General features: G+C 45.6%; 2 protein-coding genes across 3 annotated transcripts; one reads left to right on the top strand and one right to left on the bottom strand.

Annotated features, from left to right (window-relative positions):
- Positions 1-12622: 12622 nt before the first annotated feature.
- Positions 12623-17319, top strand: LOC127334260 (uncharacterized). The gene is made up of 6 exons (XM_051360676.1): positions 12623-12951; positions 13091-13286; positions 13403-13475; positions 15824-15873; positions 16695-16808; positions 16906-17319. Exons 1-6 carry the CDS (start codon positions 12669-12671, stop codon positions 17030-17032), a joined length of 843 nt encoding a protein of 280 aa, XP_051216636.1. The 5' UTR covers positions 12623-12668; the 3' UTR covers positions 17033-17319.
- A 248-nt stretch (positions 17320-17567) lies between these two features.
- Positions 17568-21775, bottom strand: LOC127334259 (uncharacterized). 2 transcript variants are annotated; one of them, XM_051360675.2, is made up of 7 exons: positions 21504-21775; positions 21343-21413; positions 20199-20343; positions 19343-20002; positions 18849-18912; positions 18215-18275; positions 17568-18121 (listed from the first exon to the last, which is right to left on the bottom strand). In XM_051360675.2, exons 1-6 carry the CDS (start codon positions 21609-21611, stop codon positions 18226-18228), a joined length of 1098 nt encoding a protein of 365 aa, XP_051216635.1. In that variant the 5' UTR covers positions 21612-21775; the 3' UTR covers positions 17568-18121; positions 18215-18225. The 2 variants fall into 2 exon arrangements, with proteins under 2 accessions (XP_051216635.1, XP_071682501.1); XM_071826400.1 differs by having other exon boundaries at positions 17568-18275; positions 21504-21774.
- Positions 21776-22131: the final 356 nt, after the last annotated feature.

The following is a 22131-nucleotide window of genomic DNA, read 5'->3' as shown; positions in this document are numbered from 1 at the left end:
CTTTCTTAGGAACACAATGCACAGGACTAACCCATCTACTATCAGCAATAGGATATATAATACCAGCTTCAAGAAGTCTTAATACCTCATTTCTTACCACATCCTTCATCTTAGGAATTAGACGACGTTGATGTTCAACAACAGGCTTCGCATCATCTTCCATATTAATGGCATGTTGGCAAATAGAAGGAGAAATCCCCTTCAAGTCATCAAGAGTGTAACCAATAGCTCCTCGGTGTTTTTCTTCAATATTTCCAATAACATTTCTTCTTCAAACTCTGTAAGCTTAGAACTAATAATAACAGGATATATTTTCTTATCATCAATATGAGCATATTTAAGATTATCAGGCAATGGTTTTAAATCAAAGACAGGATCTTCCTTTGGTGGTGGTGTTGTACCCAGATCTTCTATTGGTAAATCATGCTTAAGAATAGGTTGACGAAGGAAAATTTCATCAAGCTCATTTCTTTCTTCCCTAAAAACTTCACTCTCACTATTCTCCAAATGTTGCTGCAAAGGATTATTAGGAGCAAGAGCAATAGATGCACACTGTTCAACTCTAAAATCATTATTAGGCGAATCAGCTTTATAAGGAGTTTTGGCAAATTTAGAGAAGTTAAACTCATAAGATTCACCAGCAAATTTAGTCAAAAGTTTCTCTTTCTTGCAATCTATAACAGCTCCACAAGTATTTAGAAAAGGTCTACCAAAAATGATAGGACAATACTTACTAGCAGCAGAACCAAGTACCAAAAAGTCAGCAGGATATTTAATCTTACCACATAGAACTTCCACATCTCAAACAATACCAATTGGAGAGATAGTTTCTCTATTAGCCAGCCGAGTAACCACATCAATATCTTCAAGTTCACAAGAACCAATTTCGTGCATAATCTCCGTATAAAGCTCATAAGGAATAGCACTAATACTTGCACCAATATCACATAAACCATAATAACAATGATCACCAATTCTAACAGATAGCATAGGAACACTAGCTTTCTTGGACTTATTAGGATGTGAAACAATATTAGAGGCATCTTCACAGAAAATAATATGACCATCCTCCACATTTTCAGTCACAAGATCTTTAACTATTGCAACAGCAGGTTCAACCTTTATTTGTTCTTCAGGTTCTATAGGTTTCTTTTCACTTTTATTAACCGCACTATTTATAACAGAGTACTCCTTCATTTTAGCAGGGAAAGGAGTTTTTTCAATATAAGCTTCAGGAATAACATGGTCAACAGTTTCAACTACAACACATTTATTTATAGATGAATCAATTTTATCTTTATACGGTTCATGATACTTATCAAAATTCTTCTTAGGCAATTCATAATGAGAGGCAAAAGCTTTATAAAGATTTGCAGCAACTTGAGAATCAAGACCATAAGTAGCACTCATATTACGAAATTTATCAGTATCCATAAAAGCTTCAATGCATTTATAATCATAATTTATACCTGATTCTCTATCTTTGTCGTTCTCCCATCCTTCAGTATTCTCCTGGATCCGATTAAGAAGGTCCCTCTTAAACTCTTCTTTGTTGCGTGTAAATGATCCAGAACAAGAAGTATCCAGCAAGGTCTTGTCTTGAAAAGAAAGTCTTGCATAGAAATTATCAATAATAACATTACCAGGAAGCTCATGAATGGGGCATTTGAGCATTAAAGACTTCAATCTCCCCCACGCTTGGGCAATACTCTCTCCATCATGAGGCCAAAAATTATATATGCGGTTCCGATCCTTGTGAATTTCACTTGGAGGATAGAACTTAGAATAAAATCGGGGCACAATATCATTCCATTCAAGAGAATCCCCATTATCCAGTAATTTATACCAATGCGCCGCTTTACCAGACAGTGATATAGAGAATAATTTCTTCCTCACTTCATCCATAGCAATACCTGCACACTTGAATAAACCGCATAATTCATGTAAGAACAGTAAATGATCTCCAGGGTGGACAGTTCCATCCCCTGTATAACGGTTATCCACTACACGTTCAATAATTTTCATAGGTATTTTGTATGGTATCTCGTCCTCACCTGGCGCCTCATCCACTACCTTTGCAGTAGTAGTAGATTTTCCAAATAAAAACTCAAGAGAAGATCTCTCCATAATGAATTATGGCAGCAGGCAGAAATAAAATCAGCACAAACAGTAAAAGTTTCCCTTACCAATTCCACTTACCAATAGCGCTTCACTCCCCGGCAACGGCGCCAGAAAATAGTCTTGATGACCCACAAGTATAGGGGGTGTATCGTAGTATTTTCGATAAGTAAGAATGTCGATCCCAACGAGGAGCAGAAGGTGTTGACAAGCAGTTTCGATGAAGGATTCACTGTAAATGCTCACAGACAAGTATTCAGGGGGTTTTGATGTAGCAGTTGAATAAAGTACGAGTAAGTAAAGTGTGAGAGTAACAATTGCAGCGAGTGGCCCAATCCTTCTTAGCACAAAGGACAAGCCGGTTTGTTTACTTATAATGACCAAACGTTCTTGAGGACACACGGGATTTTAGTCTAGTGCTTTCGCTACATACGGCTAATTAATCTTCATTGTTTTGATAAGTGTTGTGTGGGTGAACCTATGCTAATGTACCGTCCTTCCTAGGACTAATACATACTTGTGATTATACCCCTTGCAAGCATCCGCAACTACAAGAAACTTTAAGATAAATCTAACCACAGCCTTAAACTCTGAGATCCTGCTATCCCTCCTGCATCGATATACCAACGGGGGTTTAGGTTTCTGTCACTCCGGCAACCCCGCAATTGGCAAACGAATACAAGATGCATTCCCCTAGGCCCATAAAGGTGAAGTGTCATGTAGTCGACGTTCACATGACACCACTAGAAGAATAACACCACAATTTAAATATCATAACATTGAATATTACTCAACCATACTTCACTACTAACATTTAGACTTCACCCATGTCCTCAAGAACTAAACGAACTACTCGTGAGACATCATATGGAACATGATCAGAGGTGATATGATGGTGAATAACAATCTGAACATAAACCTTGGTTCAACGGTTTCACTCAATAGCATCAATAACAAGTAGAAATCAACACCGGGAGAGTTTCCCCTATCAAACAATCAAGATCAAACCCAAATTGTTACAGCGGTGACGATGTGCAGCGGTGGAGACGGCGGTGATGATGATGGAGATGATGATGATGGTGATGGAGATGATGTCCAGCTCGATGACGGTGACGATGGCGTCGATTTCCCCCTCCGGGAGGGAATTTCCCCGGCGGATCTCAGCCTGCCGGAGAGCTCTTTTCTCTCTGGTGTTCTCCGCCCCGCAGAGGCGGCTGTAAATCTTCGCGACTGTTCCCCCGGAGCTTAGGTTTTCGGGACTAAGAAATATGCGAAGGAGAGGAGGCCAGAGGGGGCTGTGGGCCCCCTCCTCACAGGGCGGCGCGGCCAGGGCAGGGCCCGCGCCGACCCATGAGGTGGGCCCATGGCGGCCCTCCTCGGCTCACCCTTCTGGCTCCCTTCGTCTTCTGGAAAAATAGGATTTTTCATATAAATTCCGTCAATTGTTGATCTTCCGAAATATTGCATTCTGATGGCGATTTTTCCAGCAGAATCCTGACTCCGGTGCGCGATCCTCCAATAATCATGAAACATGCAAAATAGATGAAATAACATAAGTATCATCTCCAAATATGAAATATATCAATGAATAACAGCAAATTGTGATATAAAATAGTGATGCAAATTGGACGTATCAGTCTCCATCGAGGAGGTCCGGCTGACCTTGTCGGACCAGGACCGTGCCGAGCCACGCTACCACCCCGACAACTACATGGCGTGGAACTCCTACTTCCTACGGCGGTGGGAGCGGGAGCTCGCCTCCTACAACGGCCCGCCGCCTCCGCCTCCGAGCAACAACGCCGCGGGGCACCGACGTTGGTGGAGCGCGCCGGGTCGGACGCTCGAGGCCGTCCTCGAACACATCGAGGGCGGAAACTATCCCCTTCTGACGATGCCCCCGCTGTCGAGGGCATCGGCCAGCCGCCGCCGGGGAAGCAGTTGGCAGCCACAGCGCATGGTTGCCAGCTCGTCGTCTTCCGGTTCGGCGTCGAGGTCGATGCCGATCTCCAGGTTGGCGCCATCATGGGCGCCGTTGAAAACAGAGCCGCCTTCCCCGTCGAGCAACCGTGCGCGCAGCGGCGGCGGGATCGTCATCCGCGAGCCCTCGACGGCACGAGGACGCCTCCGCCCCAAGCGCGAACCAGATACCTCCGCCGAGCGAAAGCGCAAGCCGGTGAAGGTGGAGGAGGCCAACGACGCCGAGGACGCCGTAATCCTCGAGGCCGTCATGGCGAGGTCCCTCCAGGACCTCGTCCCCGCTGACAACGCCATGCCCCTTGACCAGGCCTGCGCCTGGTCGAGGGAGCAGTGGGAGAAGGAGGAGGTGGAGCGGCAGGCTCGGCTCCTCGAGGACGTCGCTCGCTACCGCCGGCCTGCGACTCCTCCATATGGTGCCCCCATCCCCGTCATCGACCTCGAGGCAGAGTCGAACGACGACTGGTACAAGCCCTCGCCGTCCCCGCCGCGCGGAGACCCCGGGCAGGGCACCAGCAGCCAGGCGGCGCCGCGTTTCGACGACGACGGCTCCGACGATGATGGCGGCGACGGCGACAAGGACTACACGGTGTTCTACCGCCATTTCGGCATGTAGAGCCCCGTGTTTTAATATTTAAATTTGTATTCCTCTGGCCAAATTCGAAATATATTCGAATTCGGCGTCTATGTATGAACTTCGCCCTCTATATAGTAAATATCATTAAATTTAGTCTAAATTCAATCGTTTTTAGCCGTATTTCGTCAAGTTTTCGTTTTTCAAATTTAGATCGGCGTTTTCGCCTGAGATCGCGGCTGGGAAACTGGTCCTCCCCACGCCAAATTTACGTCCAATCCGGACTTAAATTACCCTGGATTTCGGCGTGGGGAGGGCAAACGACTGGAGATGCTCTCAGTAATGATGGGGAATGGGTTACATGCTACTGTTCGTGGTGTTGGCACGGTAGATCTGAAGTTTACTTCAGGAAAGATCGTGCAACTGAAGAACGTGTTGCATGTCCCTTCTATCAAGAAGAATCTCGTTAGTGGCTCCCGTCTTATGAAAGATGGGTTTAAGTTGGTGTTTGAGTGCAATAAAGTTGTACTATCTAAGTATGGAACTTTTGTTGGAAAAGGCTATGAATGTGAGGTAATGTTTTGCTTCTCTCTAGAAGACTTCTGTGATAGTGTTGTGAACCATGTAAGCACTAGTGTTAATGAAACTAATGTTTTGCATTCACGACTTTGTCATGTTAATTTCGGTTGTATGTCGCGGCTTGCTGATATGAGTTTAATTTCGAAATTCACCTTTGTCAAAGGCTCTAAGTGCCATGCTTGTGTGCAAGCAAAGAAGCCTCGCAAGCCTCACAAGCCTGCGAAGGAAAGAAACTTGGCACCACTAGAGCTCATACATTCAGATCTATGTGAGATGAATGGTGAGTTGTCAAGAGGTGGAAAGAAATATTTCATGACTTTGATTGATGATTCCACTAGGTATTGTTATGTGTATCTACTGAAAACTAAAGATGAGACTCTTGATTTCTTTAAAATCTATAAGGCTGAAGTTGAGAATCAACTTGAAAGAAAGATAAAAGGGTTCGGTCCGATCGTGGTGGAGAGTACTTTTCTAATGAGTTCAATTTATTCTATGTAGAACATGGTATAATCCATGAGAGGACGCCTCCCAATTCCCCACAATCCAATGGGATTGCGGAAAGGAAAAACCGTACTCTAACAGATTTGGTTAACGCCATGTTAGATGTTTCGGGTTTATCCAAGGAATGGTGGGGGAGGCTATATTGACTTCATGTCATGTCCTAAACCGTGTTCCAACCAAGAATAAAGAGATTACCCCTTATGAGGAATGGGAAAAGAAAAGGCCATCACTCTCCTACCTACGAACTTGGGGCTTTTTGGCTAAAGTGAATTTGCCAATCACCAAGAAGCGAAAGCTTGGACCAAAAACCGTGGATTGTGTCTTTCTTGGCTATGCTGCCCATAGCATTGCTTATAGATTTCTTGTGGTGAAATCTGGAGTGGACGACATGAATGTTGGCACCATCTTTGAATCAAGCGATGCTACATTCTTTGAGGATATATTTCCTATGAGAGATATGCATGGCATGTCTAGTTGGGAATCTGATCCAATACATGAAACTCCTATGGAGTCTGATGAGGAATCTGATGATGAGAGTTCAGATTCTGATGAAGATGACAATGAAGCTCCCACAAGGAGCAAGAGACAAAGGATTGCAAAGTCTTTTGGTAATGATTTCATTGTGTATCTTGTGGATGATACTCCCACTACCATTTCAGAAGCTCTCGCATCTCCTGATGTAGACTACTGGAAGGAAGCGGTTCAAAGCGAGATGGGTTCCATCTTGACTAATGGAACGTGGGAGTTAACTGAGCGTCCTTATGAGTGCAAACCTGTAGGTTGTAAATGGGTATTTAAGAAGAAGCTTCGAGCTGATGGTACTATTGAGAAGTACAAAGCTCGGCTTGTAGCCAAAGGCTATACCCAAAAGGAAGCGAAGATTTCTTCGATACCTACTCGCCTGTGGCGAGATTGACCACCATTCGAGTACTATTGTCATTGGCTGCCTCACACGGTCTTCTCGTTCATCAAATGGACGTTTAGACGGCTTTCCTAAATGGAGAGTTGGACGAGGAAATTTACATGGAACAACCTGATGGTTTCGTACTAAAAGGTCAAGAAAGAAAGGTGTGTAAATTAGAGAAATCTTTGTATGGTCTCAAACAAGCTCCCAAACAATGGCATGAGAAGTTTGAAAGAACTTTGACACTTGTGGGCTTTGTTGTCAACGAAGCTGACAAATGTGTGTACTACCACCATGGTGGGGGTGAGGGAGTTGTCCTATGCTTGTATGTGGATGATATACTAATTTTTGGGACAAGTCTCAGAGTGAATGAGGAGGTTTATCTCAGTGTTTCCATATGAAAGATCTTGGAGAAGATGATGTTATATTGAACATCAAGTTATTGAGAGATGGGAATAATGGGATTACACTTGTGCAATCTCATTATGTTGAGAAGGTGTTGAACAGATTTGGCTATGCTGATTGCAAATCTTCTCTCACACCTTATGATCCTAGTGTCTTGCTTCGAAAGAATGAAAAGGCAACTAGAGACCAATTAAGATACTCTCAAATCATTGGTTCACTCATGTATTTAGCTTGCGCTATGAGACCTGATATCTCATTTGCTGTATGCAAACTTAGCCGGTTTGTGGCCAACCCGGGAGATGATCATTGGCATGCCCTTGATAGAGTAATGCGCTATCTAAAGGGAACCATGAGTTATGGAATTCATTATACCGGGTATCCAAGAGGACTTGAAGGGTATAGTGATTCCAATTGGATTTCAGATGCTAAGATGAAGGCCACAAGTGGATATGTTTTCACTCTTGGTGGTGGCACTGTTTCCTGGAAGTCTTGCAAGAAGACCATCTTAACGAGGTCAACTATGGAAGCAGAACTCACAAACATTAGATACAACTATTGTCGAAGCAGAATGGCTTCGCGAGCTCTTGATGGACTTGCCTATGGTTGAAAAACCAATACCGGCCATCCTCGTGAACTGTGATAATCAAACTGTGATTATCAAAGTGAAAAATTCTAAGAATAATATGAAGAGTTCCAAACATATCAAGAGGAGACTGAAGTCTGTCAGAAAACTGAAGAACTTCGTAGTGATAGCATTGGATTATGTCCAAAGTGCTAAAAATTTGGCAGATCCTTTCACAAAAGGACTATCAAGAAACATGATAGACCTTGCATCAAGGGATATGGGTTTGAGACCCACTTGAGTTGCCGAGGGGGTAACCCAACCTATGTGATCGGAAATTCCGTGAACTAGGACATGGAAAACAAACCGGAGCAACTGAGTTCAGAGAAAATTTAATACTCCCACTCCGCTGCAGATGCAATTCTCTCATAGCTACTGTAAGGCAGGTTGACAATGTCTTAATGTGTTCTGAGCGGCTCTTATGAGCGAAGACGTGTCCTACAGGGCGATCTTTGAAGAACACACCTATATGAGCGACACTACTGGTCATAGTGTGGGAGATTTGGGTGAATCTCTAGTAAACTCATGAAGGGCCGAGGAGTATGACTTATAAGCTCCACCCTAGGGGAAGGCTATGGTAGCCTAGTACCGTGCCGACATTGAGTGAAACTTGCTGCACAAAGACTGACAATTCAAGGCATAGTCCGTTGTTCAGTTGTAGTCAAGCGTAACTCCTTGTCTAGGTGGAAGTTCAACTTAACAGTCTCCACTGAAGTGCAGGTATATTAAACAGTGAATGGAACTAATGTGTCATTTGATGTGCATATGAGATCTGGTGGGGGATTGTTGAATGTAGATGGGTTGGAGCCCAATAAGGCAGCCCATGTAGTCTATAATTCCTGAAATCTCAAAGCCCATCACGTTGGCAGCTTGGGACAACTTTGGGGATAAAGTTTAGTCCCACATTGCTAGTTGGGAGAGAGTTGAAGTGGTATATAAGGGCTGCTGTTCTAATCCTTCTAAGTGAGTGAGAATAGAAGGAGCCCTCGAGAACTCCTCCTCCTCCGCCCGCCCCGCCTCGGCCCTGGCACGTCACGTCACGTCACGCACACACGTCGCGTTTCGTGACTCGAGTTCGAGTTCGAGACACACTCAAGGAAGCCTAAATTTTTGCTTGGTGCACCAACTGAGTTGGGTACATGTCAATCTGCATGTGCATGTTTGCCGCGTGTCCCTGGCTTCCTACGTGTGGCAACGCGGTCAGGTCGGCTCTCGTCCCAGGCTATACAAGGAGAACATATCAGATCTGGAGAATGTAGTTCTCAGAACTCTCTAGTCCGTCTCTCTCACGAAGTTCCTTTTGCTGCGCTACTCTCTAGTCTTCCCCATCCCGGCGACTGCGTGCACAGCCGTCCGGGAGAGCAGACCTCCGAAACCCCGTCCGTTGAGATCCTGCACCGGGAGACGGACGATAAGGTTTTTGGGAAGCGTCTCGGCGTGACTGCTCGCTGTTGTTCATGCTCTTCTTCGCTGGTTCGTCTGCTTCATCGACGCCTCCGACTACACCATGGGCGACATCAACAACTCCCATGGTGGTGCTGGTGCTGGTGCTGGTGCGACCTTCCCGGTCGCGATGTACGTGCTTTCTCTCTCCTACCTTGCACTGCTACTTGTTCCATGTTCAGATCTGATGCATGTGCTTAGTCTGATGTGTGTGGTTAAGTATGCTTGTGCATCTGTAATATTGCTTTCGGTAATTAAACTCACGCGGAAATTGCCTAATAATTCAACATCTCTGCTGCAACTTCCTTCACCCGAGCACGATTCTGCGCTGCAACTTCCTCCTGTATCCATATGTTGCGTCTTGCTCCCCATACTGTTCTTGGATCTACTGACCATTGGTATCCACAAATTCCTCTTGTATTCTGCACCGTAATTTTGATGGACTGACGAGATAGGAAGCAACCATACTTCGTGTTTCTTCAATATTTTTTGGTTGTACAATAGGCACATAAGTAGATCGGGCAAACCGTACAACCGAAAAATATTGATGAAATAAGTTTAACAATATCGTGGTGCTCTCTCACAATGGCGACACGGGGGCTCGGCGGCGAGGTAACCATATCGTGGCCCTCTCTCACAATGGCGACACGGCAGTCAGCCACGCGGACAAGGAAGATATGATATCCAACTTCTACTCAAGTCTGATTGGTTCTAATTCTCCACGTGACCAAGACTTGGACCTACAATTTCTTGGCCTGCCTACTATCAACCTACAAGACCTGGACGTGCCTTTCATGTTGGATGAGACATGTGCTGCTGTCAAAGACACCTGCCAATGGACAAGGCCCCAGCGCCAGATGGCTTCTCGGGATGCTTCTTCTAGACGGCCTGGTCCATCATCAAGGATGATGTCTTCCGCGCCATTCAGCACCTCTACTCGCTGCGTGCTAAGACCATGTCTAACAGGCTCCTTAAAACTCGTCCAGCCCGTAAAATTCCGGCGGGATACGGGGTGAGCGCCGTTTGGGCCGTCTAGCAGGCCCCGTATTCGGGCCAGCCCGTTTCGGCTGAATACGGGCCCCAGCAAATCGACACCACCGCCCCCTACATATACCGGGCGAAGGTGCGAGTGAGGGGTTCAACCCTCACTCGCAACCCTAGCTCCGCCGTGCGCCGCCGCCTCCCCGCAAAGCTTCGGCGAGCAATCCCCCATTGGACGCCTCCCCATTCCAGCCGTAGGTCGCCATGCCGGGTCGTCGAAGCCGTTCCGCGTGTCCGGCGAGCGGATCGAAGCGATCCCGCTCGCCGGACACCGTCGAGGAGGCGTGGCGGTGCCAATGCAAGCGCTCCGCCACGGGGAGTCGCCGTGCGGCGTGCCGGTACGCCAGCGCGCTTTACGTGCCGCCGTCGCTCCGTGAGTTCGCCGCGGGCGGGCGGTGGTACCAACAAGATCCGCCGCTCAAGCCGATGAGCGGCGCGGACTTCGAGAAGTGGCGCGCCGAGTGGGAGAGAGACCACGCTTCGAAGGCGGCATGGGCAGCGCACATCGGCAGCACCAGTGGCGGAGGAAGCGGAGGAGATCCGCGAGCCGGCGAGGAGGAAGCGGAGGAGGCAGAGGAGGAGGCCCTGTTCCTGCAGGCGGTGGCCGCATCCGAGAAGGATGCCGCCGAAGCTGCTCGGGCGGAGGCAGAGGAGGAGGAGGCGGCCATCGCCGCCGTTAGGGAATTCGAGGTGCGGGAGGCTGCCGCCAGGGAATTCGAGGCGCGGGAGGCTGTCGCCAGGGGGCGTTCATCCCGTTCGTCATCCTTCACGATTAGATAGGATCGCGCAATGTAGGATCTCGCAATGTATGTATGATCCGTAGTATGATCAATGATGATGAACTATCGATAAATTTCCCGGGGTTTTAATTTTTAAAAATATGGGGTCTGTTAGACGGAATGGTTCTTCCGTGAGCAATTTTTTTATACGGGGCGAAATACTTGCGTTATACGGGACAGAGAAATACGGGGCCTGTTAGACATGCTCTAAAGGCATGTGAAACCTCAACGACGCTCTCGTCATCCTCTTGCCGAAGAAAGACGGCGCGATTGATATCAAGGATTTCAGGCCTATAAGCCTCATACACAGCTTTGGGAAACTCTTCTCCAAGATGCTCGCCAATCGTCTTGCTCCGAGGCTGTCCGAGTTGGTGGCGGAGAACCAGTCTGCCTTTGTCAAGGGCCGGTCAATCCAGGGCAACTTCAAGATGGTTCAGCTTACCACCCGCACCCTCCACCTGAGTCGTGTTCCCTCCATGCTCGTCAAGATCGACATCACAAAGGCGTTCGGCTCGGTGTCATGGTCGTTCCTTCTACGCGTGTTGCGCTACTTAGGCTTTGGTGACCGCTTCAATTAATGGATATGCATCATCCTTTCCACCGCGTCATCGAAGCTGCTGCAATGGCGAGGCCTCGGGCAGGAAGACCCCGTGTCCCCCATGTTGATCATGCTGTGCATGGAGGTCCTCAATGCTGCATTGCGCCGCGCTGAAGTCCTTCTAGTGCTCTCTCCGCTTCCTTTCCAAGGTGTGCGGTTCCAGACTTCCATGTACGCCAACGACGTTGTCATCTCTGTCGCACCTGAGGCCCGCGACCTGAGCTTCCTCCTCCTGCTCTTGGAGTCCTTCGGTGGCGCCACCGGCCTACGCACGAACCTCGACAAGTGCTCCATCTCGCCGAACCAATGGTTTGATGACCACCTTGCCGTGGCGGCCCTGCACTTCCCCTGCGGCGTCAAGCCTTTCCCATGCACTTATCTAGGACTACCGCTGTCATACAAGAGGCTGCCGAGGGCCTCCTTGCAGCCCATCATCGACACCATCTGTCCTCGGCATCGCACCCGGGACCGCGGCCTTCTACACCTCTGTTGGGCGCCTCGTTCTTATCAAGTCCGTGATTACCTCCATCCCGATCTACCTCTCCATCGTGATGGAGCTGCCCGCATGGCTCCTGCAATTCTTGGAGAAGCGTATCCGCGCCTTTTTCTGGAAGGGATTGGAGAAGCGTATCCGTTCCCGAGTTTCACCAAATCGGATCGCCTTCCGTATTTTTTGACAAATCTAGCCTTTGGCAAAACTCTCGCCTCATCTAACCTCTCGGCAAAACTATTTAGAAATCTGACCTTAAGTTCAATGTCAACTAGTATGGAGCTGAAATAGTGGGAACCCACGCCAAACATCTCGGGCACCAAGTCAAAGTTTCTGCACAACCTCAACTCCACTCCTGTTGGCGCCAACCTTAGAAGTCAGATCCAAAATAGTTTCGAGAAATGAGAAATTAGTTTTGGCAAAGGTCAGATTCATCAAAATAACCCAAACTTTCATCGCTGGAGGTTAGGCTCGGCTCGGCTGGGCTCGTTCAACTGCCGAGCCGAGCCGTGATTTTGCCGTTACGTTTCGTGCCAGACTGCCATTGCCGAGCCGAGCCGAGCCTTGATTTTGCCGTTAAGTTTGCCCAGGTAAACCCTAACGCGGAACGGCACCACCAAGCCCAAACCCAACCCCAAAAATGGCGCCGCACTCGCAGGCCGCCACCGCCGGCAAGCGGAAGAAGGCGGACAAACCCGGCAAGGCCCTCGCCGTGAAATCCACCAATCCCGTCTCGAAGAAGACGCACAAGCAGAACAAGCCGCGCCCCGCCGCCGCCGCCGCCGCCGCAGATGAACCCGCGGGCGGCGGCGTCCTCCTGTCGGCCGCGCTGCCGCCGGCGCGGCAGCTCGAGTTCTTCCTCCGAAGCTTCGAGCGCGCCGCCAAGATGCGCCTCTCCCCGCTCGAGCTCGCCGCCTACTCCGGTACGTATGTGCGCATCCATCCGCGCGAACTACCACCCCTGGTCCCTGCTCCTGCCCAATTCGATTCAGCATCTCTCTGTGCTCGTCTCGCCGGGTTATAAAAAAACAATATTTCCGGATCCCCCCGTGCTCCGCGCAGAGGGTTGCATGGTGCAGCTCGCGGAGGGGGCGAGCCAGGACATGGAGAGCTTCGGCGACCACGTGAAGGGCGCCTTCGGGGCGGCGTGGAAGGAGGAGCTCTGCGAAGGGCAGCTCGTCGAGGGGTCCGTCGACGCGGGCAGCCCGGCGCTCCTCGTTATCAGCTTGGGCGCGCTGAGATCGCTGGAGCTTCTCAGGTAGCAGATGCTGCGATTCCTACTTATTCTTCTGATGAAACTGCTGCCTTTTTTGAAACTCTGGTCTGCAAGCGTCTGTTACCCCTGTGTTGATGATACCGGCGTTTGTTTTCCAGGGGCTTGAAGGTGTTCACCAGAGGGTGCCATGCGGTGAAGCTCTTTGCCAAACACATAAAAGTGGAGGAGCAGGTATGCCTCGCCTCGCGTTGCAAGTTCTCCATAGCATCAGGCTATTGCATTTCTTCTGGTCATGCTGTACACAAAACATCTACTGCATCCACCTTTTCTGCTAGTCTCAACCACTGAATTGCTAATGTTGCTGCCCTTTTTGCTTGGTGTATCCATTTTGCTAGGAATGTTCACCTATAACCAGCCTTTGCAATTCTGCTACAAGTACCGTATCTAAATTTTTACCTCGATGTTGAACGGAACCACAACTTTACTTTGAAATATTTCTTATTACTTCATAGCGTCTGCAACATAGCTACTGGATTTGTGGCAGCCGCCTGCTCTGAACCTTGATCAACCCATTCACCAGAAAGTAGCTAATCCTATGGCACTGTTAGTTCTAATAATTAGCATAGCTTAGGATTAGACTAAAACAGGAACACCTAATCTGAAATTGAGAAGAGGCTGGCCATTCCTTGGGGAAGCCATCAATGCCTGATCAGCGTCGAGGACGTAGCCGTACCGAGGTGAAGACTCGCTTGCTATTGCTGTGGGCACCGTAGTCCTTCGGGACTCCACTGGCACTGTCCAAGGGTAGCCGGTGGAAGAGCAGGCCTTTGGGTCCCAAAGCGCAAGCTTAGGGTTAGTTTGTTATTATTAGGAGAGAGGGTACAGTAGAGAGATCGCCACCTTGTACGGCAGTCAGGGTTTCCCTTCTAATATTGCGCTAGGGGTTGGGAATAGCTGTTAGTGTTCCCTCTCTTCTCTCTCTTCTCTGTTCTCTGTCTTGAGTAAAAGCAGAAAATGAAGGACTAGCAATACAGAGGAGAACACCCGATAGTTTCAGGCGACGGATGCCTTCTTCTTCTATTAGCTTTTGTAGCAGCGGATGCTACACAATACTGGGCAACGAATACCTACAGACTTAGCAACCCATGCTTGCCTCAGCAACCTATGCTAGGACCCCATGCTTGCCCCAGCAACCTATGCTAGGACCTATTTATACTTGTACCCTTTAGATTGTTGCCATCTGGCACAATCCAAACCCTACACCAACTTCTAGAATACTCTACAATGGAAGGTGGGTCCCACGGAGGATATGACACAGCGTCGTTGTGTCGGTGAAGCGCGCGACTGGGAGCTAGCAGCGAGGCGTGCCATGACAGTGCAGACGTTCTACACATCCAGCGAAGACGGTGACCGATGCATGGAGTGTACATGTATAGTCCAGTGGATATTGGACTATTCAATCTTTATATCCAAAGTCTGTCGAATATTGTTGGACGCAATGTCCCGTTGATATCCACATCCAGTAATGTCCAGTCCAGCTGTATCCAATAAAATAAAGAAGTCCACTGGACTATATTGATCCAGTTCCAGATATACCTATGTGTGCTATTCACACTACAGCCTGCACACAACCTATGCGGGCAGGTCACACCATGGCAAGATTACATTCAGGCTAACACCAACTCCAAAAGACGTTGGAGCGCCCCTGAAATTAGGGTTGTAGGTTATCCCTTATCTCCTTATGCTTTGTTAGTTAGGGGCACAGCCCTGTTAACTAGAGGGCATGAGGTTAACTCCAACATTATCCCACTTAATGGAAGGGCTAATAACCAGTTAATAGAACAACAAACTAAATCAATGAGTTAGACTATTCTAATGGTCCTATTTCCAGAATAAAAACCAAAGACTTTCTAATAGTCCCATGCTGGCTATATGTTCCTTAAACTGATTGGGCATTCGTAAGCGGATCCGTGAGCATCGACATAGTACTAATATGATTGATTTTAATGGTTTGAGCCCAGACTCCACCTTTCACTATGTGATATTTAAATTTCTACGTGTTTGGCAGCACCAATGCACCACTTGATTACTTGAATAGAAGACTATGTCTTTTGTTATCGCGGTACAAAGTGAGTGGCTTCAAAATGTTATCTACCACTTTTTAATCTGGGATAAGTTCTTAAGCCATGCAGCCTGCCTGGTAGCCTCATAACGTGCCACAAACTCATCTTGCATTGCAACGATGACATAAGGGATTGTCAGGGTGAATATATAACTGACATGGATTTCTTAGTATCCACACACCCAGCAAAGTCTGCATCTGAGTAAACTATAACCTCAAGGTCTTCAGATCTCTTATATGTAATCATCTATCCCTTAGTGCACTTCGAATCTTATGGGTTCGGATCTTCTATCTGATCACACATAACCATGTGAACGCCTTTTTCATTTAATTGTTCTTTTGTTTGCAGAATAGAAACTGAGATTGTTGTAAATTACAGAACTGACATTCTAGTTTTCTCTTAGTCTCTTGCTAATTTTTATTCAGCTGTCTCATTCTCTGTTTTTTTTACATGTAGGTTGCGCTGCTTAAAGATCGAGTTAATATTGCCTGTGGTACACCCAGCAGGTATGAGATCCTGACTGTTCAAGCTGACTGTTCAAGCTTATGGCTGGCTTATGCTTGCCATTATGTTTAAATTGCACACAACAGGAGCTTAGTATTTGGTGAATTCTAAACCAACTGGGTTCAAAATTTTGAACTTGTAGGTTTAATTCTGGAAACTGGAAGTGGTAATTTATCTTGTTCAGATAAAACTAAAAGGATATAGATTTGTTGGTCTGGTAGATTCAATACCTGTATTGTAACTATATGGGTGTTACATTTGTCCCCAAAACGATATATTTTTCATACTTGCCTTAGTTTTTAGAAGCTAATACATTCATGAAACAAGGACGATAATATATTAGAAACAATGTCTAACTTGCAAAATTTGTTGGGGATTTACTTTACTATGATCTCACTGAAGAAAGAAAGTCATGTGGAAAAGTCAGCACCATAAGCTTAGTCATTGATGCAATTCATATCACGAACTTTCTTCACTGTGGGGTGTGTGCACTGGGCATGACCACGTTAACTGTCTTGATTATTGATCGCTCCAACTTTGTTAAAATATCTTACCAGTTTCCAAGAGAAGCGTGGAATGCATGACTTTTCTTTTCAAGTTTTATGAGTAGGCCGTATCAAAGAAAAATTGTTTTTCTTCTCATGAGTAATGTTCCACTGAAAACTACTAAGCATGCAATATGATTACAACCGTTTACTTACCACAAATGTGTAGTGGAGGAAAAGATTGTGTGCTGTTCAGCACAGCACCAAGAGGTATTGCCCCAATATATAAAGTAGTCCTACCTTTTTCTATTCTTATATAGTTGCTTTTTCTTGATCAGGATCAAGAAACTAATTGACATGGAAGCGTTGTCGCTGTCACGCTTGAAACTAGTGATACTTGACATGCAGAGGGACCCGAAATCATTTAACTTGTTTACGCTACCACAAGTCAGGTACCACTTGTGGCAACAACATTAGGCACCCGAAAGAACTACAAGCAAATACTGCCATCACCATCTAATTTTGCTTTTCGATCACTTTATTATGCAGCAATGAGTTTTGGGACCTGTACAAGGGATATCTAGGTCAAAAGGTTCGAGAAGGCGACACAAGAATATGTTTCTATGGTTCTGTTTCTGAGAAAGATGCCAATAAAGTCCTTCCACCTGCCGAGTAAATGTCTATACCATGAAAGTTTGTGGGGTACTCCGAATCAATCGTAGCTGAGGGCAAGAGATTAGGAATTTTGGTCGTGCGGAATTTAGGAACTTGGGTTGCATCTTTTAGGTGTACCTATTTATGCTAAATGAGTAATAGTTTGATGAGACCATAAGTGCATAACCGTTATTAGGATATCGATGGAATACTTGTAATCATCTCAAGCAGTGGTATTTGAGACCTCGAATTTGTACCAACACATGAACTTGAGTTTGGATGTTTTAATCTGTGTTCTGACCAGTTAAACAGCCAAGTACTTTACAGTGATGGTATGTGCTTGACGCTTCTTTCTACTTTACTGGTATGCTACGCCCGAATCTTCTGGCAAAGGTTGCCCAGAAGCACACTCAGAATGAAGATCTAACAAGTTTTCTGATATTCAATTTCTCTGGATTTTGCGAAATAGAGGAAATCCTGAGTTAACGTGATAAGGTACTTGATGAAATCCCACGGACAGATAAAGCTAAAAGATTTTCTGGCTAAACATCAGAGCATGAGTAATACACCAGCACTTCTTTTTTAGATTCACATGGATTTCTCCCCGGTTCCATTTAATAAACGGAAGTACAAAACCATAGTCATCACAGAAAAGTGAGTCTAGAAGCCAGATGTTTTTCTGAGTTTTTACCCAACCCATCTTGCTACTTCCAAAAAGAGCTACTACCTGGGACCAACTTCCTGGAGCCCGATCATACAGACCAGGGAACCAAAAGCCATTCGATGAAACACGATCACCTATACAAACTACCGGTCTCACAACAGTTCAGACATGGACCTCGTTGCATAGATCACCTCATGGATAGATGAGGCTTCCTCTGGGTGATCCGTGAGATAAGCCAGTGACGCCCAGCCACCATGAGCAGCTCCTTCAGCTGTAGAAAGCTAGGAAGAGATACATCTGAAGCTGTTGTACTTGAGCTCATCATCAGCACATGTGAATTGGTTTGTAACATAGTCTCCAGATGCACCTACATACATAGATAGTTGGCCTGCAAAGAACTGTTCTGCCAACCGTTTCACAGCAGTAGCATCTTCCTCATCCTACAACCTACATTAGCACAACTCTAGTCCGTTACACAGCACATCTACCATTTGCTGAGATTTACTTCATCACAAAATGTTGCTCTGATATTCACCGCACCATGCTCGATGCTACACCTCCTCGGTCCTCGCCCTCTTTCTAGGTCTTCCTCTCCCTTTTCCTACAGCGAACAACCATGAGTGTTAAATACTTGTTCCAGATAACCATGTGTGAACAGTCATTTGTGTTCCTTGTATGTGTAATACAAAGAGGCAATACAGAGTCCTCGTCTGTGTGGTGCTGGTCTACTGGCTCTTCCATTTATTCAACTAGCACACTATTGTTGTTTGTCTATTCGCTAGGTTTACATCATAGCAGGGCAACGGATATAAGTTCTTTGTTTAGGGTGCAAATAAGTTGGTTTCCTCCTATTTTGGACTGAAGTATGATTTGTTAACAACATTACCTAGGACAACAAAATACAGAGTACTAGCGAAAGCATTGACAATCAACTATGACGTACCCATTTAAGGCATATTTTCTTAAATTCAGAAGTGGCTTTGTTTCATGTAATATGTGAATTGCACGTGTGTGATGTGTCTTAACATCAGAAGTGGCTTTGTTTCATGTAATATGTGTATTGCACGTGTGTCATTGCTATCAACTACGAGTACTAGCGAAACCTGATGTAGCTTCCATCAAGTAAAAGCTGAATGATAAATAATTAACAACTCACGCAAATTATTTAACTAACCTTTATGACCTGAATGTTGTGAGTGAAGTTCATCTGCAGCAGGGATTTGAGTAACTGAGCCACCCTACATTGAGTCAGACTATGAGATTTAGCAAAAGGCAGTAGAAAGTAACAAGTCTTCAACAATATCACATGATTTCTAGAGAACATCAAGTCAAGGGAAAAAGGGCAAACTTATATGACTTGTCACCACCAAAGCATTAATCAGCATCTGATAGTTAGAGGTTATCAGTAAAATGTTCAGAGATTTGCAGTGGATATGCCATTGAACTATACCATGACAGAATTGTAATCCTAATGGGAGCAAAACTGAAATGGCAGAACACTGCATATTTAGAAAGAGTGTGTGTTTACTGTAAACAACATACAACTAGACTGCTACTGCTACATAATGGTTTGTTTGAAAGAGCATTAATCCAGGCCAGAGCAAGCCATTGGTCAAAAGTGGAACTCAACAGAAATTACTCTGCATCAACTTAACTAATCCAACCTACATTTTCATGACAAGTCGGATCTGAAGGGGATGTTGTCTCTTCAATTGGTTCCACATTCACATTCAATGTCTCATGCTGCATTGTCTTCCTCTTGGTGTTACCCTTCTTAAATGAAGCACCATTTGACATTTCACAAACTTTGCCACTCCGCAGTCTTCTGCCTGTGTTATCTTTTGAACATTGAAGAAGTCCAAATGCTGGACTCAACCCTTTGGCCAATACTTGTAATTCACGTGGTTTTGCTGCTTGACTTGTTCGACCACTATATGTTTCTCCAGGCCCAGAATCTTCACAAGATTCATCAGGCATACCGATTCTGCCATTACATAATCCCTCAGATGCAGTCGTGATGCTCACAGAGTTATGATAATCAGCACCATCTCCAGTAGGTTCCTGAACTTTTGGTATTCCATTAGACAAATCTGAAAGCCCTTGGCTGGGAGGTCCATCTGTATTACCAGTAGGCCCTTTAGATGATTTGAAATCAGCCTCCATGAAACTATATTCCGCAGAATTGATAAAGCTGCCACGCAAGAACTTCTCTATATAATATTCAGTTGATTTTGATGGAGATTGTGTGTTTTCATTCATCTGTTTCATGTTAGAATTAGCACATTGCTCCCATTGAACAGGAAAACCACGTCGGAAGTATTTAGAAACCTGCATAAATTTTAATATGATGAATGATAAAAGCCGGGCTCTCTGTTAATAAGGTACTATCCAGAAACAAAACTGGCAGAGATAAACCAGATAGATCAAGTAGAACTATTTGAAGTATGCAAAATTAAGAGGAATCATTTTGTTCTGCCGGAAAAAAACTAGTGAAGACTGACGCACGAAGAAAAAAAAATCAAACCTCATAAGGAAATCCATTACAATGCATCTGTCTGATATTTAATGGACCCCTAATTAATAGAATTTTGTGATCTGCAGTCTCAAGGGTGCCATCAGCATGCCGCATTGTAATGGAATCAGAATAGAATAGTCGAGCTGCTCGATTCCTGTTAGAAGAGTGAGCAACAACATGTTAATGCCATGAGGTGTCAAGAAAAAGTGTTTCTTTAAAAGGTTACACATGGTTTCACACTAGAGATGTTGAATGTTATCAGTACCGATGCATAGAGAAAATAATACAACGCAAGCAAAATTTCCTATTCATGGAGATACAGTCACATACAGCATAACATAAGTTAATGGATGAGAAATACTGTCAAGGTTCAGGTTTGTTAGCATTAGAATATAAATCTTAGAATAAAACACTGAGAAGTGACGTTCCGAAAACCCAGAATCATTTTCACGGTTTATCTTCCCATTGATGTAACAGCATGTAACATATCATCAGTATCATTTAATGGAGTTACATCAGTGGTAAAATCCTTTTCTTTAAAATAGTTACATGGGCTCCTTAAACCAGGGTACTTTGAAAATCTTATGTTTCCCATCAACTATTTTTTTACCACCCACTCCTGTTTTTTTTACATCGATGTCGGTTTCAGACATCATCATAATCCCCAAAAAGAAACCTTCAACAGTTAGGTTTTATTGCAGAAGATCAAGTTGGAGATGGCTGCCAATACAGCATACAATTGCAAAGCGTAGATAAGGGTTAGGATATATATGTTGCGCAGTCTACCCATAGGTGGAAAGATATTAAATCAGTAACATAGCAGGCTCATCTAATCAATACGAATTTATTTCCATCCAGATCATATAGAAATATATACATGGATTAAAAAGATAAAATTTCACAAAGTCTAGCTTCGTACTTGTTCCTATTTCATTTGTGTTAGAATAAAGAAATGTACATTTTTCAGAAAAAAAAAGTTGTTGACTGAAAGCAACGGGAAAGTTGCAGTTCATCTAGCAACCTAACTTTAAAAAATCTTTATTTCCACGAACAGAACGCAGGTCTGCAACACACAAGGGGCAGGAAGGGTCAATGGGAAAGGGGAAAGGGGAGAAGAAGGGAATTTTTTTTTTCTTTGACAGAAATGCCTCACCTCTCAGGGTACCCAGCAACACGGATCTTGTCGTCTTCGCCCCTCACCAGCCACCAGTCGACGAGCGCCACCTAATGGAAGGAAGAAGAAAAGAAGCAAGGGAACGCGTTAAAGCCCGGTTCTTGGCAGGGCGGAAGGGGGAGAGGGAAGTACGGCCGTACGCATCTCTGCAGGGTGGCGCGGTAGGCGGGGCCTTCAACGGAGGCCGGCGGCGGGGCACGAGCCGCCACTCCCTGGGTGAAGCGGCCTGCCTGGGGTTGGGACGCCATTTCCGTGTCTCTGGAGAGAGGATTTTGGCAGAGAAATAAATGCCTATAGGCAGGGGCTGGAAAGGAGTAGAACCGAGGAGTGGTGGTTGTTTGGCGGCGGGGGGAATTCGCTTGGGAAATCAAGAAGCGGCGGAGGGAGGAGGACCCCGAGGTGAAATAAATGGGCCACATCCACGGAAGGGCTACAACGTTCTTCCTTTTATTCGAACAAACCTTAAAGAAGACAAAGACCTTGAAAAGTAGCGAGTAAGAGCCAGCTGGGCGTGTTGGATTGAATTTTTGGGGGACATATTTTATTCGTGTCGCGTTTGGGAGACGTCGCTTCCCAGCCGTGTCCTCCAAACATTTAAAATACTTTTTTAGCATTTTTATTTCAATTTCCACAAACTAATACATAATTAGGAACGTGGTTTACACGAAGACATTGTTAGAAACATGGTTTCCACAAACTAATACATAGTTTGAACCATGGTGGACACAAATATAAAATATTGCAAAAAAAACTAAACCTAATTAGATC

Source organism: Lolium perenne, chromosome 2 (genome assembly GCF_019359855.2).
Source record: "Lolium perenne isolate Kyuss_39 chromosome 2, Kyuss_2.0, whole genome shotgun sequence".
NCBI lineage: Eukaryota > Viridiplantae > Streptophyta > Magnoliopsida > Poales > Poaceae > Lolium > Lolium perenne.
Note: the sequence above shows the minus strand (reverse complement) of the source record. Positions and strands in the feature narration are given on the sequence as shown.